Source organism: Chaetura pelagica, unplaced genomic scaffold (assembly GCF_000747805.2).
Source record: "Chaetura pelagica isolate M959 unplaced genomic scaffold, ChaPel_1.0 scaffold50, whole genome shotgun sequence".
In the NCBI taxonomy this organism is placed as follows: Eukaryota; Metazoa; Chordata; class Aves; order Apodiformes; family Apodidae; genus Chaetura; species Chaetura pelagica.
This window is the reverse complement of record NW_009952366.1, coordinates 5,935,371-5,946,237: the sequence shown is the minus strand read 5'-3', so window position 1 is coordinate 5,946,237 and position 10,867 is coordinate 5,935,371. Positions and strand designations below refer to the sequence as shown.

The window sequence follows — 10,867 nt, the reverse complement described above, 5'->3', positions numbered from 1 at the left end:
GAATGTGAGTTTTATAAAGATAAAAGGTATTGGGAAATAACAAGTGAACCCATACTTAAACCAGTCAGGATTAAAAATTACAAAATAACAAATATGGAAAGGGATGCAGTCTTATGCTACTATATACTGACCAACTGTTAACTAAGTAGAGGTCAAGGACAATTTTTTTTCTGGCATTAGTTTATTATTCCATTGAAATCCTCAGTGTGTCTTCACTAAAGCACTTCACTGCTGCAGCATAGCTCTGACCCACTGTAACCTGACTTCAGAAAAATACTCCTTAGCTTATTATTTGTTTATACAAGAACAACATACATTTGAATAAAGAGAAAGACTAGCAGTATTTAAGAAACAGAAATTTTACATGGGCCTATAAAACTGTTTTGCCAGCCAGTGTCAGGATTATATGTTTGTACAGTTGGGTCATGATTTAATAGTTTAATCTTCTACTTAGGATAATTTTTATTCTACATGATAATGGCTTAATGCAGTAGACTCATTTAGCAGTCACTTTTTCACTAGTCATTTTCATTTTCTGTGACACATACATGGTTAAACTTTTATTAGTCTTGGCAGAAGAGATGCTAAATAACAGCTCTTCCAGAATTCTTTTCCTGTGATATCTTGTATTTTGCTGGTAGGGACATTTTTTTCCTGAAGAATTGTAAACTTTGGTAGCAGTCAAAACTGGCCTTATTTTAAACGGTAAACTGTCTCTGGTGTTTTTCATCTCAACAAGAAGAAAAGCCGAATATCAGCACAACTCTTCTCTGTATTTATTACTTATTTGATTTTTCAGAAAGCTTAGTTGGCAGTTTCTCAGCTCCCCCAGCCATTCCAACCTCGATGTGATTAAGAACTTTGTGATACACTAATTTTTCAACTGCATCACGACACTTAATAAAGAGTGGAACTACAGAATATAAACTTCTCAAGAAGCCATGCAATGCAGAATTGTTTGGTTCATGCAGATTCCATATAGCTCTTCCTTATGATGTGCAGTGTCCTAACAGCTATAGTCATATGCAGAGGAACTAACGTTCTGTGTGAATAGTTTGAATTTTCAGAGAATTATGTGCAAATTACCCAGAAAGTTAGCATTTTGGTGTTATTTTTCTAGAGGTAACAGTTGGGATCATAAGGCCATTAAGAGGTGCTACAAAGATACATAAAACAAGTAACTATCTTATTTCTTCTGTCACTACGTACCAAATGAAACAAAAAATCCCCAAACATCTGGAGTATTATCTTTTAGCATTGGAGGGTTGATTAAATATAAGGAAGTAAGATTAAAATCTTATAGTTTAAAGACTAAGTGTATGTGAATTACTCTATACAGAAAACAGAGTTCCTATGTATGGGCTACATGCTATTGAAGGGTAACAGGAACAGCAAAAATATTTTTATCTTAAGGGAAGCATTTTTCTTTTACATATATGCTTTCTTAAATTGTAAAAAACAAAAGTAATGCTGCTTTCATTTGCCATCTGAATCTCAATTAAGCTTCATCCTCCCTTCATAGATGAGAAGGAAAAAGCACCTCCAGAGAGCAATTTGTGTGACACATTTTAGACAATAAAAATCTTAAAATCAGATCAGCTGCTTTGTGTAGATACATTTTTTTCATGTGTGTGTCAGTTGACTGGGGTTGATAAGGGCTGCCTACAAAGATTAACTTGGGCTTAATTAGTAGCTATCTCCGTCTTAAGAGAGGCATCCAACTTGTTGGTATTGTAGGTACACACTTTGTCAGCCATTTAATCTAGTGAATGGTGGTCAGTTTTATTATATTGTATACATCCTCTGTTACAGAAGAGGAATGCAGACTACATCTATGTGATCTCTTGTGTACCTTTGTACTTGTTTTGAGGATGGATTGAACATGTAAGAAATTGTAGCAGAGCAGATGCTAATATTAATAAAGATTAGATTAACTGAGAAATGCAGTGTTTGCTTTAAACAGCAATTACTGATGTGACTTGTGATGGAGCTGCAGTGATGATTTTTTCTGGTACAGCAGAATTTAGACATGGCAGTTGAAATTCAGACCTATTACAAGAGTAAACGGACACAAAGGGAACTTTCCTGTAGGGCTGAATAACTGAGCAGGGGCAGGAAGGGATGCATAGATAACTGCTCCCTCCATTATAGTTACGAGGAACTGATGCACAAAGATACGAATTTTGACACATGGGTGTATATGGCAGTTGGATCCCACTACTGCTCCAGTGTTGGCTCATGTTTTGTAAATGGGAGGGTGACATCTTTGCTATGCATTACAACAGTCAAAGCAAATATGCAAGTCCTACAAAATAACCTTTGACCCTTCGAATCCAACCACTTTCAGACCTGCTAGGGAGTTCCTTTTTCATAAGTGCTTACAAAGGTAATTAAAGAGCAGCTAATGCAGGTCTCTGTTAAATTTGATTATACGGCTAAACCCTCTGTGGTTTCAGACAAACCCAGTGGAGTCATTGTGCAAGGTTGCCTCCTGGTGGTAGTACCAAGAATCTGCAGAAGAACATAATTTGCACCGAGAAAAACGCGTTTTAAAATCATGCTTCCTTTTTTAATCCAGCTCTAACTAGAGGAAATAAATGAACTTTCCTTTCACTAGGACATTAAGATAAACGGAGCTGCGATTTAAATGGTCTGAATTGAGGGCAAACCTTTTGACTGAAACAGTTTTCTAATGGCAGGACAGCAAGCAAAGCCTGAGACTGTTAAGAGGCATTAAAAAACAAAACAAAAAAACAAAAAAACCCCAGTAACATGTACCTGTTTACTGTCCATAGCAGTTAGCCCAGTAAGGTCTAAAACAGTAACTGTGAGATACAAAGCAAATGGCTAAGTGCTTAAAATGGGATACAAAGACACCAGAGGAGCAGACTTAATATTCAGTGAATTCTATGCAACTATAGTTTTCAACATACAAAGATCAACACAAAACAGAGATCCCAAACTAGCTTTCAGATGGATTATTCTTAAGCTTGGAAGTGGGACAAGAATCAAATGGGTGGTTTTCTAATTTCAAATTTTCAAGTGAAGAGAAACAGATTAAGACAGCTTTATGTAGTTTTTCAGTACCTACAAAATCAGGGGGACAGGTTGGATTTACTGTGGGAGTAGGTTTTTAATTAAGTTGTGTTTCAGATGACCCAGGAGAAAGGTTTAGAAAAGAATATAGACTGAGAGTGGCAGTGTAATGCAGGGAAAGGTTTTTAAATACTGATTTTTACGAGCTAATGTAATAACAAAATGGCAGAGGGTACATGCAATGAACATGTGGTTTAGACTCAGTTTCCAGTAATTGGTTGAAGAGGAAGTACTGAAAAGACAGCAGTCCAGCACATCATAGATGTGCATCAAATGCCTGAAAAACATCCAAAAATGTTTGGAAAACACTGAGAAAGCCAGCATTTCTACAGTGATTTTGGATGTTTGATTAATAACAGGGTTTGACAGGCAAGAACAGACAAATAGAATAACAGAAGGTTTCTGTAAAGCAAAATGTCTTAATAGTATTAGGCAGCAATAAGCTAAAGTACTGGGGAGAGGAAGGCCAAAAAATAACTGAAAGTTTAGATTAAACCAAGAATATCTTTTCTTACACAGGAGTAAAGTCAGTGCCAAATAAGCTCTCAGCTTTCCAAAAATAAAGGGGGCTCAATTTTGTTCAGTGGAACATAACAAAACACTACACGAGATGTTAGCTCCTCACTTACAAACCAGCAGCAGTACCAGGCACCATGAATTGACTAAAAGACTACAATTTGTCATACTACAAATTACTAGAAGCTATTTTAAGGTTATATTCTAGGCAGAAAAAAATGCATTTTGTGATTCAGCTTGCAGAGTAAGCAGCAATCCTTCTCATAGACACAACAGACATTCCTTCATGATAACATTTGTTATCATGCAAACAACACATCATACAACTTGAAGCCAAAACCCAGTTGGCTGCTGTAGACTCAAGCATGGACTCAGATATCTGACAAGCATAACAGATGATAAGCAAAACAATTTCATGCTCTGCTGTGATAAACCATTATCAGTTAACTGGCATTTGGATTTAAAAATGCATTCTTAAAATCACACCAAGATAAATACTTAAGACTTTACGTAAAGTTTTACACAAGTATTTAAAGGCAGTCTTTTTGTACACATCCAACATGGCTTTTTTCACAATTGAAGGAAATGCAAGGGAAAAAAAAAATTACTTAGTAGTAACTTTAGAAAAGCAGGTGTTCTTTAACCTAACAATGATTGGGATTAAAAACTGTATATGGTACTCAACTGCTAGCAAAATCCATAGATAACACAGGCTGGCAAAATTACACTAGACTAACAGAAGAAGCAAGAACCTTCCCAGCTTAACCACGTAGCTTTGGAATAGAAATACAAGCAAAATACATACCATATATGGGATAATTACTTTCTGATTATTTATTAGGCTTTGCTAAGATGACTTAAAGAAGTCACTGGGATCTCTGAAGAGGCACAATGTTCCACGCTAGCCCTTTTTATCAGAAGCCTGATGCTTAAAACTGTAGACTGGAGTCACAAATCTCTTTGTGAGGAAAAAAGAAAAATGCTAGATAACATAGAATATTTTTGTAGTAGAAACATTTAAGCACTGCAAAATGCTAAAAATACAAAGCAGAGTCAAGCCACGTTTCTTTAGCTTTAGAGTGTGTTGAGTTCTAGACTTTCCATTTTAACATACTACTTCTCTGCATTCTCTTTGCCTCTAACAGGAGGTGTGTCAGTTTAACAGGATCCCTCCGGCACCTCTTCTAAGACAAGCACACTCACTGCCCATGCACATACAATAGCCTTCACTGGATCCTTGTTCCAGTACTGCAGCTTTATTGTTCTGCTGTCAACTAGCTGAAGCAGAAAGTAAGTAAAATTTAGTTAATCATGTTCTAGTTATAACACTCACATAAAATTGCCAAACATATCTTCTCTACTTTTTATTTCCAATAAAGATTAATAGTACAGTGTTGATGCACAAGAAGGCATTTTAATTATCTGTCTTTAGGAGGATTAGGATTCCTGCGTCTTCTATGATACCTAGAAGAAAGAAAGGCTGCAGTGAATGCAAGCTTTGGACAAGTCTTAGTCTTCTGTTATCTTCCCCCTAGTAAGTGGTCTGGAGGTTACAGAAGTAAGCAAAACACAAGATCTCCAAGTACAACCCAGTTCCACTTGTTAGGTGTCACCTCTGTTGTCTATGGAGTCACATAACTACTCACTTCCACTGCTACATCTGCTTCAAGCATGCAATAATCCCATCAGTTCTACAGCTGAATAGGTACAAAGGCTGTTTATTCTTAATCCTTTGTATGAATTTAATTTTATTACATGGTCAGCTTTTCCTTTGGCTAAAATGATTGCTACAGAACAAACAGACTTGATGTTTAAAGGATTTATGCCTGACTGTATCTTAAATAGCATAATAGTTTGCAGACAAATTAAAAAAAAAAACAAAACCACCTCTTCACAACAAAAATGATCCCTACTTTCCTCTTATTTGCCCTAAACCAATGAAGATTCTGTTTAATGTTCATTACAGTGACAGCTACCCTTCAGCTGTAGGGAGTTATGCCATTTCATTCCTTTACTCCCAAAACACAATAACTAAAAAGATTTCTGTGGACAAAAAAAAAATATTAAAAATCTGCCTTCATTGAGTCTCCAAAAGTTATAAAATTAGCAGCTACAGAAAGGTGTAGTAACACAGATTGGAAAGTAGGAACAGAAACTAGAATGCCATTTGTTTCCAGTGGTATACCTGAAGGTATATAGTTCCTCATTAAGCTCAGTCACATATATTTGCACCTCTCATCCTCCTAGCTTTCTGCATACAAGGGACACCAAGGTGCACTTTTTCACCATTTCAGATGAAAATCCACCAGTATTTTTAAGTCAGAGAATCATCCCATTAAGTTTTTTATTCCTGTAAATTTTTTAAGGAATAGACAATGCATGTTTCCAAGCCATATTTGGTTATTCCCATTGTGAGTACTTCACATACTAGATTCTCTTGTGCTGACTGCACTTATGCAATGTTAATAAATCACCTAAACGAGTAGCCAGCAAGATAGTATGAGAAATTCCTACTCCGTAACAATGTTTGCAAAAAAATCAAAGTTGCAAAGGCTACCAAAGAGGCAGTGTTTAAAAAACCTTACAAAATAGTCTTCCATTTACACAACACTGCATTTAAGGTTTTATGTAGGAGCTCAAGTGCTAACAGTATCTTGTCTCACATGAGTTATCCAGGGGTGAATCTAGTGATTTAATTATTCCTGTACTATGTCCTACATCCCAAAGGAATAAACATTGAAAAGAAAATACTTACTGTCCCACAGGATACCAGCGATGTTTTGTTGTGTAAAACATTTTGCTGAGCTCTTCAGTCGTAGGACCGCTGCTCTTCAGCTCTTTTTCATTCAGTCTGGATTTCAAAACTTGATCTAGGGTTTCTTCTTTATTATTCACTGGATCTGGCCGTGGTATGGGCTATAAAAACAGAAGCATATATGTTTCCTTTCTCCTTTTTTTTTTTGAGAAAAACAAAGCCAGGCTACATAGAGAGCATTACAATTTACTTGCAACAGCTGAAACCAAAGCAATACAGAAGAATACTTACAAAGGCTGTTTACTGCCCCCACCCACCCAAACAAAACCAGACCACTGTGGAGCAGATGTCCAGAAACATCTAATTTACCCCAGGTGCTACAGCTGATTACTCTAGCCCTAAAAATCAGCACTGCTGTCATCATTATTGCTGATCTCATCCTTACAATTTACCAACTGAATCATAAACTTCAGTTCTACTAATACAAAAGTACTCATATAATTCCTATTTAGAAATTTATTCATAGTGATGATGATCATCAGTAAAAAAGCTTTAAGATTATTTTTACCTCAGAGAAGAACGTCACTTCCTAATTGTCAGTGCATCTGCTAAGACCAAGACATCTGTTTCTCAACCTGAAACCTAACTATAGCAGCATTACAAATCTTCCTCAGTTTGGTCTTTTAAACCTGTTTTTCCTCAGATATATGCAACTGATAAATGTAAAGATACCGATATGTAACTTGGAGGCAAAGAATGATAAAATGTTTTAAGTTTTCAATGGAGGATTTTCATATTGGGCCCTTTAGCAACGTAGCTACCATTTGCAGTATTTTACTAGCACATGAGAACTGGAAATTGAAAAAAAAAGTGTACACTAGAAAAGTTTATCTAAGGTTACTTTTGTCAGTATAAAGAGCACATTGAAAGTACTACTGCTAGATAAAAACTCAATCTTTAAAGTTGTTTTGTGAAACTTAGGAACCCAGAGTGCTGAATAGAATTTGGAGTGTGAGATGAAGCAAGCATCAGCAACAGCACTTCTTTATATCCTCTTGCCCGGACTGGCACACCTGTACATTAGGTGTGAACTATAACCTGGACTCCAAACATCTTCTTTGAGGAGTACACTCACAGACAGACACTAGTTTCCTCTGTAGCGCACAAGTATTTGAGTGTCTCATTTAATTCTATTTGAGTTACTACACACTGTGGTATCTGAACACTTCTTGCTCTGCAACTTTGCCTCAATTCAACTACAAATAAGTTCAACTACAAACAACTGCTGTCTTGTGGCAGCAGCTCTCTTCCTCATTCACTTACTACACAGACGTGCTGATCACATAATAAAAAGTGTTTTAAATTTTTTTAAATGCCCTAACGGCTCAAAATTATGAACTATTTGTACCTTTACAGGGGAAAGAAATAAATATGTACATTTGGACATACTTTTGTATGCTCATATGGAATCTCAAGCGAAGGGTGGTAGCAGACAATTGTCTTCAGATCTGATGTCAATGCAAGTTCCACTTTGCTATAGAAATAAAACATTACACACTTAAATATATCCTTGTATGACACAGATGCTGCATTTCTCACTGTATTTGTCCCATCCTCTCTGGTTTCTAGTTAGGCTTCCCACGCAGCAGCACAAAAATACTCAGACTTTGTCTTGGCAACAAACATGAATGAAAATGACTGCTCTTAGCTACTCTTGCTTTTTCACAAACAAAACTGCAAGGGTAGAGGGGCCATCACTACATTTAGAGTAAGTCCTGCATGATTTTTCACAAAGCTGATTTTTTTCAAATACTAACTTCACAATCATTATAAGTTGAAACAGTACTTCAGTTAAAATCATTACATGTATCCAAAACTAGCATATGTATTTGGTACTGGTATATGACAACTTCATGACAGAGAATGCAGGCCTGGAGTAAAAATTACATGAAAAGGACACAGATCAAAGCACATTTAAGTACCAGTTGTAGTCTTCAGGGAGAACAGAGTATGTAGATTTATGGCAAGCATGATACACAGCTCCATCTGCAAAAAGAAAAAAACCAACATGTAAAGAACACTAATGTAAAAAAAAAAACAAACCCAGAGCTGTGCCAAATGTAAGTATGTTTATATTTTCATTCCATTCTAAGACTTAATTAGGGATTATAATCATGTTCAGTTTTAGATTAACAAAACTCAAAAACTGTCTAAATCGAAGTTCACTTTACTACACAGACTTCTAGTACAAAAAATACAGTAGCCCATAGCTACCTAGATACATTTACCTGCCCAATTGTACTATTTCCCTAAGAAAAATCACAGTATGAACAAAATACCTACAGATTTCACCATCAGAACATATTCTTTAGATATGCAAATAACATTGCCTTAGGACTTACAGGGATGATAATAATTTCATTCACAGTACAAATCTGGCTTTTATATTTAATATTACTTTGTCTATAGCTGTAGACAGTGATAAGAGGGGTGGTATTTATAAACTAATTAATAAATTAGAGGAGCGTCATATGTGGACCATGGAAGCTTTAAAAGAAAACAACCAAAATCAAGATATCCTTTAATTATTAGAACACAGAATATCAAACATGATCCTGTCCAAATAAAAATTCACTTCTATGCTTCCACTACTTAGACAGTATAGGAGAGAGGCTCTTCCTGAACAAATACAGGACCTCTACAATTTTGTCACTACTTACTCTGCAGCAGGGCCTGCTTACACCTGGGCCATGCAGTTCTAAGTGATGCAGCCATGGTGAGAGCAGAGAGGAAACCAGTCCTGGGCAAGATGGAACTCAGACAGACACTGTATCACTTTTTTGTGCAGAACACCCTCTGAAAGAAACAAAACAAAAAAACAAAAGAGTTAAATAAATGTTCAGGGTACAAAAGACCAATATCTCAATGATAAATAAAATGTGTAGTATATTCCTCATTATTTGCCAATTGTTTAGGAGCCCTTACTATTTACAATACTTGTACCTGCCTCCTTAATAGTCAAAAGTGGTATAAGACTTTATTTACTGAGAGGTACTCTTTGAAGATACCTCATTAAGGAAAGTTTCCAAGCTTGGGTCTTCTCAGTCTTTCTACATCTAAGTTTTGCATCCTTCCTTCTGCGCACTCCATGTGCTTTTCTTGTCCATGATGTAAATATCAACATCCAGTATAAAAACAGAAGTACTGATAAATAACACTTGCTGTAATTAACAAACTGCCTAGATCTAGTTGATTTCATCCACTTCAAAAGCAATATACCTAAACTCTATGAAACACCATTCAGAACATTAAATATTACCCTGAAAATTTCACAGAAGCAGAAAGACACACGTAAGTATCCTAAAGTTTCCATTGCCTGCAGAAAAAAAAATGCTTCAAAGATAAACTTACAATGATGCTTTAAAAGTAAACAACAAACATAACTGGGGATAGTTTATAGACATAGTTCAAAGCTACTTTGGATTTAGTGCTTAAGAACACCACAACAAGTTTCTACTTCACAACTACAAATAATTACTATTTTTTGCCTATGCAAACACTGCTGAAGTTAGAGAACACTAACACAGCATTAACAAAGCTCATAACTTCCCTTTGAAAGCTCATTAACAAGAGGTGAGAAGAACACAATGGATCTGGGCCACCTTGTCAAAGGACAGGGTTCAGGCACCAGCCTGTTCTAGGCCTCATCTTACGGATCACTGCAGTTTAAATCTAGACATCCCTATCCCTGAGACAGCACACAAGAAACCCTAAAAGGTCTGTCTGCAACAAGCAGGAACATAAAGCCTGACACTTCTATTATTAATATCTATATTTAGCTTAAAAATATATATAATTGATGAATTCACCAAAACAAGAAAAAGTGCCTGTTATAAAACTGGATATGCAGGCTATATAAAAAAAAAATAAAAATCACAGAATGTCTTGGGTTGGAAGTGACTTATAAAGGTCTTCTAGTCCAACCCCCCTACAATAAGCAGGGAAATCCCCAACTAGAACAGATGCTCAGAGCCCCATCAAGCCTCACCTTGAATGTCTCCAGGGATGGGGCCTCCACCTCTCTAGGCAACCTGTTCCAGTTGACCCACCACCCCAATATTACAGAACTTTTTCCTAATGTCCAACCTGAATCTACCCTTCTCTAGTTTAAAACTGCATGAAGCCTTCTCCTACCGTTACATGCCCTTGAGAACAGCTCTTCCCCAGCCCTCCTACGAGTCCCTTCCAGCTACTGGGAAGTCGCTAAAAGGTCTCCCCGGAGCCTTCTCTTCTCCAGGCTGAACCAGCCCAACTCCCCCAGCCTGTCTTCGTGAGAGGTGCTCCAGCCCTCTGCTCCAACAGCTGCACGCAGCGAGTTAACCCCTCGGGGAGTACATAAACTCCCTTTTTCTGGCCCAGACAGCGAGCTGGCAGCTCCCCACGCGAGCCGGGCACGTCCTGACATCACTACAGGAGCACGGCGGGGGAAGGGCGGGGGGA

At 37.0% G+C, this 10,867-nt stretch overlaps 1 protein-coding gene across 1 annotated transcript; it reads right to left on the bottom strand.

Annotated features, from left to right (window-relative positions):
- Positions 1–5,030: 5,030 nt before the first annotated feature.
- On the bottom strand, positions 5,031–9,142 carry MRPL42 (mitochondrial ribosomal protein L42). Its single transcript, XM_010008063.1, has 5 exons — positions 9,088–9,142; positions 8,350–8,413; positions 7,817–7,901; positions 6,368–6,528; positions 5,031–5,076 (listed from the first exon to the last, which is right to left on the bottom strand). The coding sequence occupies exons 1-5, from the start codon at positions 9,140–9,142 to the stop codon at positions 5,031–5,033; spliced, it is 411 nt and encodes a 136-aa protein (XP_010006365.1).
- Positions 9,143–10,867: the final 1,725 nt, after the last annotated feature.

Bases quoted from the DNA above. Each gene is read 5' to 3' on its own strand.
- MRPL42 (XM_010008063.1), bottom strand. From the start codon at position 9,142: ATGGCTGCATCACTTAGAACTGCATGGCCCAGGTGTAAGCAGGCCCTG. The intron at 6,529-7,816 runs GTATGTCCAAAT...CTGTTTTTATAG, and splicing joins TTCCATATGAGCATACAAAA to CCCATACCACGGCCAGATCC. The intron at 5,077-6,367 runs GTAAGTATTTTC...TCTTTCTTCTAG, and splicing joins CGCTGGTATCCTGTGGGACA to GTATCATAGAAGACGCAGGA.